The 23,700-nt window shown below is 39.8% G+C and overlaps 2 protein-coding genes across 2 annotated transcripts in view; one reads left to right on the forward strand and one right to left on the reverse strand.

The window, feature by feature from the left end:
- The window catches only part of LOC133663368 (inactive dipeptidyl peptidase 10-like), a 257,121-nt gene that overhangs the window by 5,788 nt on the left and 227,633 nt on the right, over nt 1-23,700 (forward strand). The gene's annotated exons all lie outside the window — the stretch shown is intronic.
- Nucleotides 6,873-23,700, reverse strand: part of LOC133663673 (uncharacterized) — a 37,405-nt gene continuing 20,577 nt past the window's right edge. The window contains exons 4-7 of the mRNA XM_062068358.1: nt 10,072-10,243; nt 9,784-9,956; nt 7,048-7,216; nt 6,873-6,952 (exon numbers count right to left, since the gene is read on the reverse strand). Coding sequence (XP_061924342.1) covers nt 6,873-6,952; nt 7,048-7,216; nt 9,784-9,956; nt 10,072-10,243 — 594 coding nt within the window. The remainder of the gene's footprint in view (nt 6,953-7,047; nt 7,217-9,783; nt 9,957-10,071; nt 10,244-23,700) is intronic.

Genomic DNA, 23,700 nt, shown 5'->3' on the forward strand with positions numbered 1-23,700 from the left:
GGGCGCAGAGACGTCATCGACTGATGCATAAGTTGGTGGTCACCCCGGGTGCCGACTTCATGTGAAAGTCCAGTCCATTGGAAGACCAGCAGGAGATCATCTTGAATGTTGATGTCTAAAAAGGGGTCTATTTAGAGGCCAGAGTCTACGAATGAGTTTTAAGATGGGACGTAAATGCTTCTTCTTAGGTAGCATCTGTAACTGTTACTCATAGGGCATTCCAGAGTACTGGAGCCCGAATAAAAGACGCAAATAGAATAGTATGAGATCTCATCTTACACATAGAGCTGTACGATTATGGGCCAAATAACAATCACAATTATTTTTATCAATATTGAAATCCCAATTATTAATCACGATTATTCATTATGTTAGGTAAAACAGTGTTAGGGTGGAGTGTGAACGCAACACCGTCCTTTAACTAGTAAATTAGTCTGAATTCCCCCTATTTCTGATTCTGACTTCTGATTCTGATAAACGTTATCCATATATTTAAAGACAAATACTTGTGTTTTTGTTCATTCTATCGACGGGACAGCTTTTTCTCATTACATGAGGCCTTTATGCCTTTATCTCTATTTTTGCCTTTTGATAGAGACAGGTATTTTTTTTAAAGGTTTTTACATTTACATGACCTAAATGTATCTACATGAACATGCTGTATTAGGACAGATTCGTTAAGAGTTTGAGCCGAAATATGTTGTATAGGAATCAACTAAACACCATAAAACATTAACAGAAATGCTATATCACAGGGATGGGTTTTGAAGTACTAACTTTGTGAAATGAAAAAAAAAACACATTTAAAAACATGGTGTTTACTTGTTGCTAATGATGATCAAGCTTAATAAACAAGTTCTTCTACAACAACACCATGTGCTTCAGTGCAACAGTTTGGCTGACAAAAATAAACAGGAGTGACCTCTCACATTTAATACACAATCTTTGTGCCTTATTGACAACTCAGCGGGTTGATACTTTACAGCCTGCGTTAAATTCGGTGAGATGACAACACATTTTAGTTAGTATTGATGTTACTGGAAGTTAGCAGTTAAAGAAAGGACGAGTGATCATCACAGTAAACAAACAGCAAGACTTTATATTAAGTTACCATGCAAGCCTGCTGCGTGGGAACTCTCAGTCACAGCAGCTGAGTGAAGGACGCTGTGTTAGGAAAATGAAAGCAACATCAAATATGTTTCTCCTCTGTTGTATACTTTTTGTTTGAGACAAATGCGAATGTCTCCAATAATGTTCACAGTGCGCCGAGACTCCATGGTAGTAAAGCGAGTGAAATTGAGTAAAACAAAGCGATCGGCCCCATTTACTGGAAGGGAAAATCTCCGGAGGAAGCTCCGTGTAGTTGCCGCAATGTTTTTTTAAAGCCAAACGATGCTAGTGCGTATGTGCCTGCACTGCTGCGACTCCATTTCCAGGAAGTAAGCAGTGTTGCCTAAAATGCATTAATAAATGAAGATTTTTCGGTAATTAAAATACTAAACGGTTTTACTAACCGTGTGGAATTGTACCGCGGTTTATCATTACACCGTTTACCATTACATTCCAACAGGCATATCCTTGACAGGTAATTGGGGACCTCACAATGGTGGGGGAGAGCAGGGGAGTGGTTAGCGGGAGTTGAATGAGAAGTGTGTGTACAAAGCTTGCCAGGGATGTGTTGTTGGCTTCAAATACAAAAATATAGTAGTCTTTCTGCAAGGCAATACTGTTGCCTTTTCCACAAATATAGTAGTCTTTCTGCAAGGCAATATTGTTGCTTTTTCCACAAGTCAAGTCAATGCTGTCACAGACGCCCTCCGGTGGGTACTGATGGACAGCGAAGTTCGTAGACGTTCCACGGTGTTGTCTTTTAGCAGCTGTTACGTATCTCGTGGAAATCCGGGGTAATTATTTGGTGGGTACCCCTGTCTCTCGTGATTTTTTAAAGATAAACTGTCAACTGATTGCTAGTTTTGCGCGATTCCCTGTCTATGTTTCAACACTCGATTAATCTAAAGATTAATTGCTGATTCTTATCAATGGAGGTGGCTGCAACCGATGCAGTTCAATCGCGCACTTGTCAAACCCGGCATTTGGTGGCATCGCTTTATCTTTCACAACCCTAGTGAAAACCCTAGGCGACTGATTTTACAAAATTCATTTCAACAGTGGTCATTCAAGTACTCCTGAACCGGATAAAATGTCCGGTCTTCTGGGTTAAACCTTAACCCGGAAGTGATTCATTTTCTTTCATATTAGATTACGAGATAATTTATTTTTATTAATCACATGCGTTAACGCATTAATGTTGACAGCCTTAATAGTAATACAATTACGTCTGTGTCAAAATATCGGGCCCTTTTTTGGTAAACATGGTAAATGGTCTATATTTGTATAGTGCTTTACTATACCTGAAGGATTGCCAAAGCGCTTAACATTACAAGTCACATTCACCCATTCACACACACATTCACACACTGATGGTGGAAGCTGCCATGCAAAGCCCTAAAATCGACCCATCAGGAGTAGAGTGGGTGAAGTGTCTTGCCCAAGGACACAATGACTGTGACTAAGATGGCGAAAGCTAAATACGATCCGGGAACCCTCAAATTGCTGGCACAACCGCGCTACCATCTGAGCCACGCCGTCCCTAAATATACAGTATATTTTCAATTTAAGGATTTCATTTTGGAACATGATTATTTTTTTCTTATAGTTAATTTAAATTATGCACGTAAATGATAATTAAATGATAAATGGGTTGTACTTGTATAGCGCTTTTCTACCTTCAAGGTACTCAAAGCGCTTTGACAGTATTTCCACATTTACCCATTCACACACACATTCACACACTGATGGCGGGAGCTGCCATGCAAGGCGCTAACCAGCAGCCATCAGAGGCAAAGGGTGAAGTGTCTTGCCCAAGGACACAACGGACGTGACTAGGAAGGTAGAAGGTGGGAATTGAACCCCAGTAACCAGCAACACTCCGATTGCTGGCACAGCCACTCTACCAACTTCGCCACGCCGTCCCACGTAAGTCATTTACTGCTATTATTTATGATTAATCAAAATGCAAAAGTGTAAATAATCTGATAAAAACTTGTTATTGCTTGACCGCACTTATGAATATACAGTATATTGTCAAATAATGAATTTAGTTCTGAAACAAAGTAATTAATTACAAACAATATTTTTGCATTTTTAATTATAAATTTACTTTCTGTATCTTTACATTAAATGTGTTTGACTCACCTTGTCCAATGAAATATTACTGTCACCTAGTGCAGTGATTCTGAAACTGTTGTATGTGTACTGCTAGTGGTACACAGACTCCATCTAGTGGTACGCCAAATAATCACTTAATAAATATTCAAACACAGTGTTACTGTTCAAACAGTGGCCAAACATATTAAATATACCTAGTGTGTGAATGTGAATGTGAATGTTGTCTGTCTATCTATGTTGGCCCTGCAATAAGGTGGTGACTTGTCCAGGGTGTTCTTTGCCTTCCGCCCGAGTGCAGCTAGGATAAGCTCCAGCCCCTTCGAAAGCCGAGAGGGACAAGCGGTTCAAAAAAAGATGGATAGATACTTGTTAAATAAAACCTCTGCCTTGTTTTTAATGAATACCTAGGCCTACTACCTTACTGTATTTTTTTAATGTTGGTGATTAGGATGATACTTGGAGAGTACTTGGATCAATTCAACGATCCATTCAAAGTGATCGCTATCTCACAGACTTGGATCTAGATCTAGATTTTAGAAGGATATTAACTAAACTCCATCAACAGAACCAGCAAGAAAGGAGGAGGAGTAGCTGTGTACGTGACTAAGGACTTACAGTACAATATGGTAAAAACGTCAATCACGATTGATAATATTTTGGAATGTAGAACCATTGAAATATGTAATGGAAAGAGCAAAAATGTACTAATCAGTTGTATATATAGAAGGCCTCAGTTAAACATTTAAATGTTTGAGGACTGGATTAAGGCAACATTCACTGACATCAACAAGAAAGTAATTTTCTTATGTGGTGACTTTAACATTGACCTCCTTAACCCTAATAAGCAAAATTTCATAGATACCATGCATAAGCAAAATAACATTGACAATTTCATAGATACCATGCATAGCATGGCTTTATTTCCAACAATCACAAAACCAAGCAGAATCACAAATCACTGTGCCACACTTATTGATACCATTTTTTTACCAATGATTTTGATAACAATACTACAAGTTGTCTACTAATATCTGATAATAGTGTTCATCTACCGGTTTTCACAATCTATGATGGAAACTACAAGAAGAGGAACATGGATGACAAACAGACATTTAAAATATTATGTACAGGGGGAAGTATGACCGCTTTAAAGGCCTACTGAAACCCACTACTACCGACCATGCAGTCTGATAGTTTATACATCAATGATGAAATCTTAACATTGCAACACATGCCAATACGGCTGGGTTAACTTATAAAGTGCAATTTGAAATTTCCCACGAAACTTCCGGTTGAAAACGTCTATGTATGATGACGTATGCGCGTAACGTCAATGGTTGAAACGGAAGTATTCGGACCCCATTGGATCCAATTCAAAAAGCTCTGATTTCATCGCAAAATTCCACAGTATTCTGGACATCTGTGTTGGTGAATCTTTTGCAATTTGTTTAATGAACAATGAAGACTGCAAAGAAGAAAGCTGTAGGTGGGATCAGTGTATTAGCGGCGGACTACAGCAACACAACCAGGAGGACTTTGAAATGGATAGCAGACGCGCTATCCGACGCTAGCCGCCGACCGCATCTATTGTCGGGTGAAGTCCTTCGTCCCTCCGTCGATTGCTGGAACGCAGGTGAGCACGGGTGTTGATGAGCAGATGAGGGCTGGCGCAGGTGGAGCGCTAATGTTTTTATCATAGCTCCGACGAGGTCCCGTAGCTAAGTTAGCTTCAATGGCGTCGATAGCAACAGCATTGTTAAGCTTCGCCAGGCTGGAAAGCATTAACCGTGTAGTTACATGTCCATGGTTTAATAGTATTGTGGATTTTCTGTCTATCCTTCCAGTTAGGGGTTTATTTCTTTTGTTTCTATCTGCATTTAAGCCCGATGCTATCACGTTAGCTCCGTGAGGTCCCGTAGCTAAGTTAGGTTCAATGGCGTCGTTAGCAACAGCATTGTTAAGCTTCGCCAGGCTGGAAAGCATTAACCGTGTAGTTACATGTCCATGGTTTAATAGTATTGTTGATTTTCTGTCTATCCTTCCAGTCAGGGGTTTATTTCTTTTGATTCTATCTGCATTTAAGCCCGATGCTATCACGTTAGCTCCGGAGCTAAAGAGCTTCGCCGATGTATTGTCGTGGAGATAAAAGTCACTGTGAATGTCCATTTTCAAGAGGATATAGTATCCGAGGTGGTTTAAAATACAAATCCACGATTCACAATAGAAAAAGGAGAAAGTGTGGAATCCAGTGAACCCCTTGTACCTAAGTTACGGTCAGAGCGAAAAAAGATACATCCTGCACTGCACTCTAGTCGTTCACTCTCACGTTCCTCATCCACTAATCTTTCATCCTCGCTCAAATTAATGGGGTAATCGTCGCTTTCTCGGTCCGAATCGCTCTCGCTGCATTGTAAACAATGGGGAAATGTGAGGAGCCCTTCAACCTGTGACGTCACGCTACTTCCGGTACAGGCAAGGCTTTTTTATCAGCGACCAAAACTTTATCGTCGATGTTCTCTACTAAATCCTTTCAGCAAAAATATGGCAATATCGCGAAATGATCAAGTATGACACATAGAATGGATCTGCTATCCCCGTTTAAATAAAACAAATTCATTTCAGTAGGCCTTTACAGAATGATGTAAAAGAATAACGATGGGATAATGTGCACAGTGAAAATGTAAACAAAGTATATAGTCATTTTTTCAGTACTTTAATGACACTTTATGGCAAACATTGTCCATGGAAACAATTAAGTAGGAAGTAGAAATAAAGCAATCAACCATGGATGACAAAAGGACTGAAACATGCTTGTAAGAAAATAAATCAATTATATAGAACATTTATAACACAGACATCTATTGAAGCAGAAATTAGTTACACAAAGTATAAGAATAAGCTAACCAACATCTTACGATCATGTAGAAAATAATATATCAGTCATTTATTAGACAAGAACAAAAATAACATGAGAGCTCCATAGGGCATACTCAATAGTATTATTAAAACAGGGATAAGAAGAATCACCCCAAATTCTTTATAGACGTAAACATAAAAAACGACAATATGAACAAAGTAGTGGAACACTTTAATAACTACTTTGTAAATATTGAAACCAACTTAGAGCAAATTATTCTTGTTACCGGGTCAGTTGAGGACTAGAATGACTATAGATAGAAATCCCAACCCAATGTTCCTAGTTAAAAGTTAAAGTTAAAGTCCCACCGATAGTCACACACACACTAGGTGTGGTGAAATTATCCTCTACATTCGACCCATCCCCATGTTCACCCCCTAGAAGGTGAGGGAAGCAGTGAGCAGCAGCTGTGGCCACGCTCGGGAATCATTTTGGTGATTTATCCCCCAATTCCAACCCTTGATGCTGAGTGCCAAGCAGGGAGGCAATTGGTCTCATTTTTATAGTCTTTGGTATGACTCGGTCAGGCTTTGAACTCACGACCTTCCAGTCTCAGGGCGGACACTCTAACCACAAGGCCACTGAGCAGGTTAATGTGGCAAAAGACGAAATAATCAACATTGTTAAGAAATGCAAATCCAAGACTTCAACTGATCCAGCCATCCCTGCTACCCGACAAGCGGTAACAGTTGGTAGTTTTGAGGTAACATTATTACTTTGTCACATTTTAACGGTCTGTATACTGGCAAGCAAAGATCCGGGAGGGGGTCGTGAGGCAAGACACGATTACGGGTAACAGGTAAGACACTGTGGAAAACACAAAGGACATCAATAAGGGAACGAGGAAGAGCACAAAGAAGGCGAGCAAGGAACGAGGGAGGGGTGCCAGACGTGATGCTTACTCAGGGGAGATTGGTTACATTCTGGCGAAGGTCTCTTGGGTCCGCTGGCTTTTATGCCGCTCCCTCTCGTCAGGTCCAGGTGCGCAGATGCACAATTGTCTGCAGCCTTGTTGCTGCGTGGGCGTGCCGTGCCCAGCGCTAGCAGGGGCGCGAGCAGCCAGAGGAGGAACTGTGACACACAGTTGCAGGAGAAGCACGGGTACGAGTCCGCGCCGTGACATCTTCATGTCAAAGACATGACAGTGACAGAAAATAATAGACGTGTTTTAGTCACTAGCAACGACTTGTTGGCAGCATGTTTTGCACATTACCGTTGTTTGGTCTATGTCTGACTTTTTTTTAATGCAAAAAAAAAAAAAATCCTTCCTCTTTTGGCACCAATTCATCTTTGGGTTTTGTTGGTTTAGCTTCCATTGTGCTTTGCATCTCTGCTCATAGCAGACTGCTACGTTGTTGAAATCCATATTCTTGCTGTAAAGTTATTTCATGTGACGTAAAAATGCTACCGCAAAGTATAAAGTATTAGCTGAAACCCATAATTAATACAGAATTATAATCGTAGTACTACAATAATCATTGTTATGTCTTACAGCACGAGTTAATACATGTGATCGGTATAGGATGATTTCACTCATTGATGATTGGTATCGGAATCAGTATCATAAAACCCTGATCAGATCACCCCCAGTATTTTGTACAAGTATAAGAGTAGTAGTATAACTTTGTATATTTAATAATGAATTGGTCAAATGATAATTAATTACTTGCATCTCAGAATATAATAAAATAGCTATCAAAGACAAAGCAAGTTGCGCAATGTTTTTTTTGTTGTTATTTATGCAAAGAGAGTATTTAGTTTGCCAAATAATTTATTACAACATTACCTCTAATACATTTGCCAAAAACAGTACATCAGTTTGGAGTGTGTGTGTGTGTGTTTAATAAACCAAAGAATGTCAACGTGTGAATGTTTCTGTATCTGACAACCTCCTAACCTGCAGTCTTACCAGGTGGAACTGTGTTGTTGCGTTTCATTGAAAATAAATCAAGGTTTGTGTCAAGGCTGCACAGAGCATAATTATACACAAATTGCTGTTTTTAACGTGTCATCATTAATTACTTCTTTACTTTTTCTAAATGTTCTCAACTGCCCCTCAGGCATTCGTCACCAGGGTTAATGTGTCATTCTCTCACTTTAGAAATTATATTTTCACAGTAGTATTTCCTCCGAGAGGTAGTCGAATACGACCTGGGTGCTGCTAATTGAATTGAGCCGTGTGGCCTACTTCCAAGAAACCCTCTGCTTCGTCATTTCTGTGCCTGATAGCGGTGACGGGATGGGAATCCTCTCGCTCAGTGAACTCGATCTTCTGGCCGTTCCGCAAGATTGCGTGTGATGTTAGCTTTGATCAGTTTCATGATCACAATCACACTTTCATGTTAGTTGATGTTTCATTCTGAAATGAATACCTCTGGACTAACAGACACACTTCATCAAGTCTTTAAAGTGTTTAAAACAAAATGGCTAGAAAAAAAGGTTATATGTATATTTAAAGTTAAAGTCCCAATGATTGTCACGCACACACTAGGTGTGGCAAAATGATTCTCTGCATTTGACCCATTACCCTTGATCACCTCCTGGGAGGTGAGGGGAGCAGTGGGCAGCAGCGGTGACCGCGCCTGTTAAACATTTTTGGTGATTTATCCCCCAATTCCAACCCTTAATGCTGAGTGCCAAGCAGGGAGATAATGGGTCCCATTATTATAGTCTTTGGTATGACTCGGCCGGGGTTTGAACTCACAACCTACCAATCTCAGGGCGGACACTCTAATAAAGACTAATCTTTCTGTTATCGCTACCTTATCATTAGCAGTATTTCAGATTTTTCATGACATTATGTCAGTGTTACTCAAATCTTGGACACCCACAAAACATTTTTTTAATGAGTACCGTATTTTCCGGAATAAAAGCCGCTACTTTTTTCCAATGCTGCAGTTTATGAAGCGGTGCGGCTAATTTATGGATTTTTCTTCGCTGACGGCCATAATGTTTTCCATCCCTTCCATTTTCTACCGCTTGTCCCTCTAGAGGTCGCAGGGGTGCTGGAGCATATTTATATTCAACAAATAGTTTTCATATTACTTTGACAGAGACACTGAAGAGGTGTGTTATTGGTTGTGCTATGGTGCCATCTTTTGGACGAGTTCGCTCACAGCAGGTGCTGCTGGTTAACAATGTACTTCCTGTTTCGTGCCGGAAGTATATTCTTCCAGAGCGTTTCTGCTCGAAAAGATTTCATTCATCACTCTAAGTAACGTTTTGAAGTTTTACAATATTAATAAAACAATTCATACTTACTAAACTGTCCCATGTATGATGTCTGCAGGAGTGTTTTCCTGCTTATTTGTAATGCTATCGTAATGTAATCAAGCTAGTGTCGTTAGCATTAGCAAATAGGCTAACATGTTTACACGTGTCAGTATTAGTATTATTAACTTTTAATGGCATTTGTTTTGTATTGTTTCTGTTATGTATGCAGAAGGAGTAGTGACGGCACAGTTACACAAGGGGGTAGTAAAGCACTATGATCTATTATATATATACACAATATATATGATAATCAACCAATAATAATAAACTAAGGAATACTATTAATTAAACAGGGGAAATGTAGTGTGACTAGATCCAAGGTGTGTGGTGTGAGACTAGGTGTGGGAATTACTTGAGTGTTTTACCGTAGTGTTGAACGAGCGGAGGGACAAGGCAAGAAGGCAGTCCGTGGGCAAGCAAGTGATCGGGGGCTGGGGCAAAGCAACGATGTCCGTGTCCAAGCGAGGTCGAGGATTGGGGGAGGCAATCCGGAAAGGAGTCGAGGCACACAGCTCGATCACAAGAGACACGAGAAGCACTGCGGGGAAGACAACAGGGACATTAGACACGGAAACAAGGAAGTCACAGGGGGAGAGCAAGTATGCGGGAGGGAAGCCAGACACGGGATGCTTACTAAGGTAACAGAAGATTACATTCCGGCGCAGGATCCTTGGGTCCACTGGTCTTGAAACTGCTCGCGCTCATCAGTCCCAGGTGTGCTGATTGCTGATCGCCCGCATCCTTGCCGGCGTGTGGGCGTGATGCGGCCAGGGCGAGCAGGGGCGTGTCCTGGCGTGCTGCCAACGGAGGTGCTGGCAGCCCTTGCTGCAGATGACAAGCAGGATCGAACCCGCACGTGACAGTTTCAGTTTTTAAATCCACCTAAACGTCACAGTAAGTGTGTCTGTTTAACTGATTGGAGAGCTAGCTTCCGCAGCTTGTGTGTCCATAACTTCTGTTTTGTTTGACCATCTTTTTCCTGCTCTGTGACAGGCACCGTCTGGAAACAATTAAAGTACCACTAGAGTGGAAAAACAAGTTGCCTCTATATTGAAGCAATTATCGTATATACAGTATATGATTTATGACACCTAAAGACTCCTAAAGTTTGCAAATAAATACATATGATCAAAATAATATCAATCTCACAGAGATTCTTTAGCCATTTTGAAAGATAATGAGTAAGCCAGTCTTGTGATTGCGTGACATCGTGCTAGAAATGAAAGATCCCTTCCCCATCAACAATAATGCTACTCAAGCAGGATTTGTGAGATCAGTGAGCGATACGTTTAGAAGCCGACTGCTACCTGGCGGATGTAGTTTAATTGTGAAACGAGCATCCACAGCATTGCTAGTTGCTAAACATACAAACTAACCGTTTTAAACCATAATAAAACCAACAATTACCGTAATATTTCCACTCTCATTAGGATGCCGACCGACGGGACGCTCACATAATCCATGAAGAATTCATCACAATCCTCACAAAGGGTTTTAAAAAAGTTCCTGCAAGTAGCATCTTCTTCTTTTATTCGCCATCTCGCGAGGTTGTTACAGTCGACCAGCCTGTAATCTAGAATTTACTTTTAGCAAGTTTAAGACGAAGCAGAAGCAGCCACTGGTCATGACATGTAAATGAAGTATTGCCGCTTTCTGGATGTTTTTAGAGAGACTATAATGAGCGCGACAGACGACCCTCGACTTGTTGACTCATTTGTTAGCTATTTATTTACAATTTCAAATACATAAAAAAAGCCAAGCATATGTGTTCTTAACTTACACAAGGATTATGAATGATAAACAGCACATCTCTTTACATTTTTTGCGTATTTCCAGTATGACTGATCTGATAACATTGTCAGGAAGCGTTACTCCAGCGATGTCACGCTCTGAAAATAGCCGAAGGTGTTCGTAGCAGAATATTCAAAATGGCTGACTGAATTTGTGGCATTTTGTGATGTTAAAACTGTGTTTTCACATACTTTGCGGATCGTAAATTCAATTGGATATGGTTTAATAGATACAATGAAACACAATTAAGCATACAGTATAAAGCCAACTTGTTTTTTCACGTTACTCGTATGTACATAAATATTTCCAAAATCTTTCATACAGGTATATATCTGCGGCATATATATGGTGAATAGATGTACAAATATTTATTTTCCTCTAAAATTGTGTGTGTGTTTCTTAAATACCAGTGCGCTCTATAGCCCGGACAATACAGTAGGTCAGGTTACAAGAATCCTACTAGCAAATTTCAGTGCATTTCATTTTGTTGTTCTTACCTCTGAATGCTCAGGAAATGTCCTGTGCTATGTCTCATAATACTGTTTTAAATTGAACGTCTTCTTAAAGGCCTACTGAAACCCACTACTACCGACCACGCAGTCTGATAGTTTATATATCAATGATGAAATCTTAACATTATAACACATGCCAATACGGCCGGGTTAACTTATAAAGTGACATTTTAAATTTGCCGCTAAATTTCCGGTTCGAAACGCCTCTGAGGATGACGTATGCGCGTGACGTAGACCGGGGAACACGGGTATGCCTTCCACATTGAAGCCAATACGAAAAAGCTCTGTTTTCATTTCATAATTCCACAGTATTCTGGACATCTGTGTTCGTGAATCTGTTGCAATCATGTTCATTGCATTATGGAGAAGGAAGCTGAGCAAGCAAAGAAGAAAGTTGTCGGTGCGAAATGGACGTATTTTTCGAACATAGTCAGCAACAACAGTACACAGCCGGCGCTTCTTTGTTTACATTCCCGAAAGATGCAGTCAAGATGGAAGAACTCGGATAACAGAGACTCTAACCAGGAGGACTTTTGACTTCGATACACAGACGCCTGTAGAGAACTGGGACAACACAGACTCTTACCAGGATTACTTTGATTTGGATGACAAAGACGCAGACGTGCTACTGTGAGTATGCAGCTTTGGCTTCTAAACATTTGATCGCTTGACCGTATGTGCGCAACTTTTTTTTGCGTATGTACGTAACTTTTTTAAAATATATAAGCTTTATGAACCTTGGGTTAGGTGAACGGTCTTTTGGGCTGAGTGATTGTGTGTGTTGATCAGGTGTTTGAATTGTATTGGCGTGTTCTATGGAGCTAGGAGCTAGCATAGGAGCTAGGAGCTAGCATAACAAACACGCAGGTGTTTTTATGCAGGATTAATTTGTGGCATATTAAATATAAGCCTGGTTGTGTTGTGGCTAATAGAGTAAATATATGTCTTGTGTTTATTTACTGTTTTAGTCATTCCCAGCTGAATACCAGGTACCGTGAGTATGCAGCCTTGGCTGCTAAACATTTGATAGCTTGACCGTACGTGCGCGTCACGTACGTATCTTTTTAAAAATATATAAGCTTTATGAACCCTGGGTTAGGTGAACCGTCTTTTGGGCTGAGTGATTGTGTGTGTTGATCAGGTGTTTGAATTGTATTGGCGTGTTCTATGGAGCTAGGAGCTAGCATAGGAGCTAGGAGCTAGCATAACAAACACGCAGGTGTTTTTATGCAGGATTAATTTGTGGCATATTAAATATAAGCCTGGTTGTGTTGTGGCTAATAGAGTATATATATGTCTTGTGTTTATTTACTGTTGTAGCATTCCCAGCTGAATATCAGGTCACCCCCGGCTCTCACAGCATCTTCCCTATCTGAATAGCTTCAACTCCCCACTAGTCCTTCACTTGCACTTTACTCCTCCACAAATCTTTCATCCTCGCTCAAATTAATGGGGAAATTGTCGCTTTCTCGGTCCGAATCTCTCTCACTTCATGCGGCCATCATTGTAAACAATAGGGAACTTTGCGTATATGTTCAACTGACTACGTCACGCTACTTCCGGTAGGGGCAAGCCTTTTTTTTATCAGATACCAAAAGTTGCAATCTTTATCGTCGTTGTTCTATACTAAATCCTTTCAGCAAAAATATGGCAATATCGCGAAATGATCAAGTATGACACATAGAATAGATCTGCTATCCCCTATTAAATAAAAAAAAATCATTTCAGTAGGCCTTTAACTGTCTAGTCTGCATATCAGGCAAGAGTTGTGCTCGTTAGAGAAAGATTAAAAGCAAAAGTTGTGTCCAGTTTTCTTGCAAATGGCAATTTTTACTCGCCACTTTTCTTTTACCAGTGAATTTGGAACACGCCGTTTTCATACCAACTACTAGCCGGCAACTAATTGCCAGCGAAGAGTCAATATTCCAGCGGCTACAAAAACAAAAGTGAAACTTAAGTTCACACAGCAGTGAACTCTTGAGTTACAGGCAGTGAAGCATTTATGGAGGCAAGCCCTAGTAAACACACGCAATCCTAATAACATTTATGACTAGGGCTGCAGCTATCGATTATTTTAGTAATTAAGTAATCTATCGATTAATTTGTTCAATTAATTGAACAAACACACTTTCTAGCCTCAATGCTACTTTTTGGGAAAATATCTGTAATAAAGACAATTTTCTAATTACCTTTCTTCTTTCTTCTTATAAATACACATAACATTGAAATTGCACTTTTACAGGAGCGTCACTATATATTACGTACATACAATTTTTTTTAAATGTAAGTAAAAAACAAAACAAAGTTGTGTAGCCAAATGAATATGATCCAGGGAGGGGACAAATAATAAATACAGAACCAAACTAAACAAAAAAAGATTGAAAAAAATTGAGTAACAATGTATATTTAAAGGGGAACTGCACTTTTTTTAGTATTGTGCCTATCATTTACAACCCTTATGTAAGACAAGCAAACATGTTTTTCTTGTTTTATGCATTCTAACTAGTAAATAAATGCGAGCAAAAGTCTGCTTACAATGGAGTCTATAGGAGTTGCTTTATTTAGCCTATAAAGCGCTTAGCATGGATGTCAAACTCTGGCCCGCGGTCCAAATTTGGCCCGCCGTGTAATATCACTTGGCCCGTGAGGTGATATCAAATTAACACTAGAGCTGGCCCACCGATTATATACAGCGGCGGTGCCGCGGTACACCGCTAATTCTCATACTTGCCAAACCTCCCGGGAGACTCCCAAATTTCAGTGCCCCTCCCGAGAATTGTAACATCCCCTTTTCCTCCAGTCCAACGAGTGCTGGCTCAGTTACATAATAAGTGCGCCTTTGGCACGCACACAGAAGTGAATGCAACGCATACTTGATCTTCAGCGATACAGGTTACACTGAGGTTGCCAGTATAAAAACCTTTAACATTGTTAGAAATATACACCACACTGTGAATCCACAACAAACAATAATGACAAACACATTTCGGGAGAACATCCGCACAGTAACACAACATAAACACAACAGAACAAATACCCAGAACCCTTTGCAGCACTAACTCTTCCGGGACGCTACAAGTTGTGTGTATGTGTGTGGGGGGGGAGCCGGCGGGGTTTGGAGGTAGCGGGGGTGTATATTGTAGCGTCCCGGAAGAGTTAGTGCTGCATAGGGTTCTGGGTGTTTGTTCTGTTGTGTTTATGTTGTGTTACTGTGCGGATGTTCTCTCAAAATGTGTTTGTCATTCTTGTTTGGTGTGGATTCACAGTGTGGCGTATATTTCTAACAATGTTAAAGTTGCTTATACGGTCACTCTCAGTGTAAACTGTATCGCTGTTGATGAAGTATGCTTTGCATTTACGTGTGTGCGTACAGGAGCCGCTCATATCTTGTGACTGGGCAGGCACGTTGTTAGAAGGGATTAAAAGCGGACGTGACGTCAGCTCGTAGAGGACGTTAAAAGCAGTGCCTGTAAGGCACGCCCCCAAGACTGTGGAATACGAGATATAATGACTGATGAACACCTTCGTTCGTTAATGAGGGATGCCTCAGCTCAAAGCCTGAGCCCCGACATTAATGAACTAGCATCCAAGAAAAGATGGCAGGTATCTGGCTTGGGCACATCAGATTAGATCAGTGTGTTGCAAACTGAGCAGTTTAAAGTGCTGAATGGTTGGTTTATTCATTATTTTATTTTCAAATTTATTAGCCTGTGGAAAAAGTTAATGTTGATATTTACCTCAGAAGGCTGCAAATAGAAAAGAGGCATTCAATTTTTATTTAAATTGTATTTGAAATGCCATTGATATTTTTAATTATTATTATTATTATTATTTGAAACTCGATTTTGCATGTCACTATAAAGTTATATAAGCCTAGCTTGTTCAATATTCAATGCAAAACTTGTTTGGGTCCCTATCAAAAAGGTTAATTTGTTCAACCTTGGCCCGCGGCATTGTTCAGTTTAAAATTTTGGCCCACTCTGTATTTGAGTTTGACACCCCTGGCTTACAAAAACATCCAAACACTTCCATAAACGTTTTATATGCAGCTGTAAATGTATACGTAATGTAGTAACAGGCACATTAATATGTACTATTTTTGTATTTTGCCCATTTTCAGCATGCGGCGGCACCTTAATTTCACTAGCACATCACAACGTTAGCCTTTTCCTTCGACAACATCACTGATTACTGCTCACTGCAGACATCATGTACCAACTTTTACATTAAAAGGGGAACTGCACTTTTTTGGGAGTTTTGCCTATCGTTCACAATCAATATGAAAGACATAACGACGGATGTATTTTTTTTTGCATTCTAACTTGTAAATGAAAGTCCGCCTATAGCAGAGCCAATGGGAGCGCCTCTATTTCGCCCATAAAATCCAGTAAATAACCATTCAAAAATACACCATTTACATTTCGTGATTTGAATATTAACCAAATATCAGTGATATTGTTATTATAAGCGGTAACGCAGACAAATTATTTATAGCAGTGCCGTGATTACTCGAAACTGGCGAGGACAACACGAAAAGATGCTTAGTCCCTCCCCACCCCTTTTCTGTGTGAGGATTCATTCAAGTCATTCTTCACCTAAATGGGAATATATGAACATCCCAGCAGTCAACATCCTAATGACAGCAGACGTTGCACATTAAGTGATGTTTTATTATGTTTGTTGGCTCATTAAGTCTGCAGTGAGTAATAATCAGTGATGAAGAAAAACAAACAAACGTTGTGATGCATTTTTTTAATTTATGCGCCTCGAATGCTTAAAATATTTAAAGTACGTAACTATTAAACATTATAAATGTGCCCGTTACTATATTATATATATCGTCATGTATATACAACCTCAATGGAGGTGTTTGGATGTTTTTTTAAGGGCTTTATAGGTGGAATTACGCAGCTCCCTTAAGCTCCATTGTAAGCAAACTTTTGATCACATTTATTTAATATTTAGTATGCTAAAAAATAAAAAAATAACATCCATCGTCATGTCTCTCATGTTTGTGAACGATATGCAAAATAAAAAAAAGTGCAGTTCCCCTTTAAGTCTACATCATTTTACTATAAAGGTGAGAGGCATTATTTATGATCTAGAATTTACTTTCACAAGCTCCGGGGCGAGAAAGCAGCTCACCAACTCATAATGTAAATACAGCAGCATAAGGAAGTGAATAGTGCCACTCAAAATAGTTCTTAAATGTTAGCACTTATTATAACAATATCGCTAATATTTGGTTAACGTTCAGAATTGAGTATTGTTGGTGCTTTTTGAATAGTTATTTATCGTGTTTTATGATTGGAATAGATGCAATATCGCATGGCTCCATTGTACGTGGACTTTTATTTATGTTTATTTATGAGTTAGAATGCATTAAAAAAGACATATGTGTTCTTGTCTCTCAAAGGATTGTGAATTATAGGCAAACATCCAAAAAAGCACAGTTCCCCTTTAACAATACACATATAAAAGGGATTCATTGGAGAGTTGTGTTTGTTATTTGGGCATACAACTAGGTAGCATTAACATACAAACTGTAGACGCAAATATGTCCTCACATGTCCCCATGTATTTGAATAAAACATTCATTATGCACATAAGATGCTTGCTACCTAAGCAGACTTTTACCTTGTTGCTGCTTGTTTGCTGCTCTTAAATGTGCAGGATGAGTTTTGGTAATATTCTGCATCCTTGATGTAGTGCTATTGGGAAATGTCACCTCTGACAGTGCGAACAATTCACCACAATGTATTTTTCACCTTTAAATGATGGCAAAACCTTGCTCGTTGTCTCTGGGTCTTTCTCTCTCTTCCACTTCGTCCTTGTTTTTCTGAGCCATCTCTTTAACGACACTCCACAAGTCCCCCCCACCACTCGCCCAAAGGCAGATCAAAGGCAGCATAAGCTGCATGACTAATAGGTGCACTGCTCTCAATGCAGTGTCCTGTATCTTACTCATTGAGCAAATCATCAAAGCAACAAAACACAAATCGATGCATTTTTGTAATCAAAATAATGGATTTATTCGATGAATCATTGCAGCCCTACATGTGACAGAATAACCGTCCAGCGGCCACCAATAGGCGGCTGCCTATAGAGAATACTTATTACTTCTACTTATTGTGAAATTATGTTTTGGCCTTTAAACCTGCAGGGCTCGAATTTAACCACGGCAACCGCGACAAAAGCCGCGACTGCCCTCGTCATTTGCCGTAAGCCCTAAAAAATTGACCAGCATCTGCGACAACAACATGCCGTGAACGCCCTTGACTTTTTACTAGTTAATGGACGAGAGATGTAACAGTAAACGGTATAATAATGATTCGCAATAAAATTCCCGACGGTTAGTAATACCGTCTAATTTTTTAATTACCGAACAATCTTCATTTATTAATGCATTTTAGGCAACACGAAGTCAGGCGCATGCGCACTAGTGTCGTTTGGCTTGATAGTCATGGTGGACAAGCTACACAGACTTTGCACTGGAGATTTTCCACCGGAGTAAACAGAACCAAGCACTTGGTTTAACGTCATTTTCCCTCGCTTCCCGGCGTGCGTTTAAGAGCGCACTGCTGTGTTTAGATGGAGACAGGTGTGGAAAATATTGGACACAGACACACTTGTCCCCACACTAAAAGTATACAGCGAAGGAGAAAACTACTTGATGTTGCTTTCATTTTCTCAATGCAGCGTTAATCAGCTGCTGTGACTGAGAGTTAATGAGGTGAGGAAACATGCAGCAGATGATGTGTCGTGAACGTTGTCACCATAGGCGCCGATCTACATCTCTGCCAGTGGGTGCTCGGACGGGTGGTAAATCTGACGCTACTTTTCTAAGGCTATGTCTACACTAAGCCGGATAACCCCTTAAACTAATCATTATTTAGCCTAAGCCCTGTTTCAGCCACACTAAACTATCGTTTGAGGTCCCCCTCCTCTGACAATTTTTTACACAGGTAAGTGCGCTGTGTATTTCTTGAATCTCCGGCTCTTAGCTTTGTATGGACTCATTGATCATTTAAAAACTGAGTTCGGAGAGGAAGTGACACTAGAAAGGCCGCGCCCCACACAAGAAGTGACGTCAGAAAGAACGTGCCACAGCTAGCTTCATAATAAAGCGGTTTCGTAACTTGGAGGTAACCACCAGAAATATGGAGGCGAGTCATCCAGACATGCCCGTGTTTCCCCTTCCGTCTGTACAGATGCTTGTGGAAATCACACATAAATACCTTAAGAGAAAGCGATTGCAGCTATTTCGGATACAACACTTCTCAGACGGCAAGAGAACTTTCGAATGTCGAGGTCAGCTGGGATTCTACTTACCGAAAAACTTCGTCCATTTGTCGAAGGAGAGTCAACGAGTCTGCAAGCTCCCGTGGATGTGATAAAAAAAGTACCTAGCTGTCAAAGGAAGACTAAGGAAAACGGCGAATGCTTTTGGACTGGCAAAGCAGACTGTATCAGTTATTGTCCGCCATGTATGTCACGGACTCAACGTCTAGGTCCAGAGTATATAAAGTCACCAAAAACGAATGGACGATGAAGGTGAAGGCAAAAGAGTGAGGAGTGTCCTGACCCAATATCTAGATTCCGATATTGATTGTTGTAAAATGTTCTTTGTCACATTGAGTACTTTCATGTGTCCAATAAAGATTTGATTAATTTATGATGGCTCAGGTGTGATTCACTACAATAGGGCCCCACAGCACACTGGATTCCTGTTAATAGAAATACCACAACACTGGATATTGTTCAGCCAAGTTAAATTTAAGAACTTGCACACTAAGCAACACTGGAGGTGACTATGACATGCGCATTTTCCGCGCATGCGTATTAGGTCGCGTTGCGCTGTCTGACGGGGGGGGGGGGGGGGGGGGGGGGTAAGTTGTAAGTTGTAAGTGTGTTGTAAGTTATGGGTTATATAGTTCATGTGTGATGATCATTCATAATTTGCATCCTTGATTTAATTGCTGATAAATTAATCTATTATTATTTACAGTTAAAAAGAGTTAAAAGGGAATTGATTTGATTTATACATGTATTTGATATTGATTATTTGAGAAACACTGACACTGAATTGAGTTATTTTTTACTTCATAGCCTAACAAAGGGTTAACTAAGATACTGCATGTTCCACAATTCATTGCGGCAAACCGGATGTTAAAAAAGACCGGGAGCAGGTGCATTGTGGTTGTTGAGATTGAGCATTACTAGCCTACGGATGATTGAATGAACGACAGATGATAACAAGATAAAAGGATCGTTTTGTACCGTTTTGTATGCCCATTATTTTCTTATATAAAGTACAACTTTATTTACACATTTCCAATACTTTGATCGTAGTTAATCTACAGGGGGTCTTAAACTACCATTGTGTGTGTGTGTGGACAAGGATAAGGTTAGGTGGGATTTACCCTAGATAACCTTAGTGTAGAAGGGGCCTGAGTATGCCTTGTTTTTGCTTGGTGGTGAGAAATAATTTGCCATCAATCCCACGTGGGTGCTCGGCATTGTCCGAGATCGGCGCCTATGGTTGTCACAACTTGTTTATAAAGTCTTTAGTTTGTTTACTGGGATGCTCACTCGTCCTTTATTTAACTGCAAACTGTATCAGTGTTCAAATAACATGAATACTAGCTCAAATGTTTTGTCGTCTCATCGAACTGAATGTAGGCTGTGAAGGTTGTGTATTCGATGTGTGGGGTGTCACTCCTCTTTATTTTTGTTGGCCAAACTGTTGCACTGAACTACAAGGAGGCGTCGTTAGAGAATAACAAAGCTTGTTTATTAGACTTCATCTCCAATAGCCAAACTGCTTTGAGTTTTATATTAATATCAAAAAGTAAACACCATGTTTTTTTACATTTCTTGTGTTTTTTTCATGTTCAAAAACCATTCATGTGACATAGCACGCTGATAATGTGTTATTGTGTATAGTTAATTCCTATACAAGATATTTCTGCTCAAACTCTTAATGGATCTGTCCCGATACAGCATCTACATGTACATATAAATGTACATAACTTAAAAACATAAATAAATCATTAAAAAAAATACCTCCCTCTATCAAAATGTAAAAATAGAGATAAAGGCATCATGTAATGACAAAAAGCTGACAAATTGATATTGATCATGAAAAACAAACTATATATATATATATATATATATCCATCCATCCAGCTGCATTCGGGCGGTAGGCGGGGTACACCCTGGACAAGTCGCCACCTCATCACAGGGCCAACACAGATAGACATGCATATATATATATATATATATACATATATATATATATATATATATATATATATATATATATATATATATATATATATATATATATATATATATATATATATATATATATATGTATGTGTGTATAAATAGATATGATATATATAGGCGCAGTCAGGGCATTGAGGGGATCCGGTTTGGTGGCTGCAGGATTAGGTCTCTGCTTTTTGCATATGATGTGATCCTGATGGCTTCACCTGGCAGGATCTTCAGCTCTCACTGGATCGGTTCGCAGCCGAGTGTGAAGCGACCGGGATGAGAATGAGCACCTCCAAGTCCAAGTCCGTGGTTCTCGCCTGGGAAAGGGTGGAGGGCCATCTCCAAGTTGGGGAGGAGATTTTGCCCCAAGTGGAGGAGTTCAAGTACCTAGGAGCAGGGACGTGCACATGATTATAGAGGGGCAGGGGCTCAAAGTCAGAAAAGGGCAGGAATTTTTTTTTTGGTCCTTTCCACCAGTGGTTCTCAAATGGGGGTACGCGTACCCCTGGGGGTACTTGAAGGTATGCCAAGGGGTACATGAGATTTTTTTTTAAATGTCTGTCAAAAAGAACTGTGAAAAGAAATGCAACAATGCAATATTCAGTGTTGACAGCTAGATTTGTTGTGGACATGTGCCATAAATATTGATGTTAAAGATTTCTTTTTTTGTGAAGAAATGTTTAGAATGAAGTTCATGAATCCAGATGGATCTCTATTACAATCCCCAAAGAGGGCACTTTAAGTTGATGATTACTTCTATGTGTAGAAATCTTTATTTATAATTGAATCACTTGTTTATTTTTCAACAAGTTTTTGTTATTTTTATATCTTTTTTTCCAAATAGTTCAAGAAAGACCACAACAAATGAGCAATATTTTGCACTGTTATACAATTTAATAAATCAGAAACTGATGACATAGTGCTGTATTTTACTTCTTTATCTCTTTTTTTTTCAACCAAAAATGCTTAGCTCTGATTAGGGGGTACTTGAATTAAAAAAAATGTTCACAGGGGGTACATCACTGAAAAAAGGTTGAGAACCACTGCTTTACACAATATGGAAATTAATGTAAAATTAAATTTGCTAATAGGAAGCTAACTACTTAGCTGTGTGTCCTTTGTAGTTAAAAGTGATTGCCATTTCTTTTGTGTCAACAAATTATGGTCATAATGAGTTAATTCACATTATCATAGGCTTGGAAGACATGAAAAGCAACAAAACACTGGTTTATTATTAGGCTATTTATTGTTTAAGATAAGCACTTTAATATTGAACATTGGACAGTGCAACATGAACTTTGAAAAAAAATACAAAAATAAATACCCAAATGGAAAAAACTTCAATGTGAAAATCTGTCCTTCTTCCCTTAACTTGATGAAAACACCATCAAGTTGTAACTTATGGTCTTTCCCACTTAATGCTCAGACTAAACAACTGAAACACAATACAGGGCCAACAATATTGACCAGGGGCCAGTAGAGGGCTGTATCCTTTCTTTTTTGGCATTGTGCTGCAGGCATAATCAACATGAATCAAGTTTAAATACAGATGGCAATATTCCTAACAGATAACCTACATCTTATATCCCCAGAATGCTGAAATTATTATTATTATTAATAATAATAATAATAATTATTATTATTATTATCATTATCATGTTTATTCTTCTTATTATTGTTATTATTATCATTATTATCATTATTATTATTTTGTTAACCCACACAGTAATAGCAAAGTCACAATAAACTTTATATCTAAAACTCTACTGTGAGAAAAATGTGATCCGCCGTAAACACAGTGCATTTTATTTTGAAAATTAACCCGGTGTTTTATTTTGTATTTTGTTCACTACTTCCTGTCCCGCACGGTCCGCTCTGCTCTGGGCGGACTTGATGTGCCGTGCTCAATTGATGCGCCGTGCTCCGACGTCCGGCAAAAACAGAAGCTGACACATTGAATAATAGAATAATACAGCGTTTTTCTGAAATATTACCCATATTAGATGCTGAATAAGTGGACGGCGACTAGACCATAACTCACAGGTTCAAGTTGCTCCACTGTCACGTCTCAGGGGCGCAGTAACTTGGCTCTCTCTCCTCTCACTTACTCACTCACTCACCCGGTATTACACGAAAACGTGGAGTTTTTGTACCGCTGTTTTTTTTTTACATCTCTGACAGGAATTTATTAATGTTGTTTAAAGGAAAACACACACAGGCAGAGGGCACTTTTTAAGATGAGGCAAAAAAGGGCAGGGGCTCGAGCACCCATAGGGCCCTATGTGTGCACGTGCCTGCCTAGGAGTCTTGTTCACGAGTGAGGGAAGAGTGGATCGTGAGATCAACAGGCGGATCGGTGCGGCGTCTTCAGTAATGCGGACGCTGTATCGATCCGTTGTAGTGTAGAAAGAGCTGAGCTGGAAGGCAAAGCTCTCAATTTACCGGTCGATCTACGTTCCCATCCTCACCTATGTTCATGACCTTTGGGTTATGACCGAAAGGACAAGATCACGGGTACAAGCGGAGTTTCCTCCGCCGGGTGCCGGGTCTCTCCCCTAGAGATAGGGTGAGAAGCTATGTCATCCGGGAGGAACTCAGAGTAAAGCCGTTGCTCCTCCACATCGAGAGGAGCCAGATGAGGTGGTTCAGGCATCTGCTCAGGATGCCACCCAAACGCCTCCCTAGGGAAGGGTTTAGGGC

This window comes from Entelurus aequoreus, linkage group LG13 (assembly GCF_033978785.1).
Source record: "Entelurus aequoreus isolate RoL-2023_Sb linkage group LG13, RoL_Eaeq_v1.1, whole genome shotgun sequence".
NCBI lineage: Eukaryota > Metazoa > Chordata > Actinopteri > Syngnathiformes > Syngnathidae > Entelurus > Entelurus aequoreus.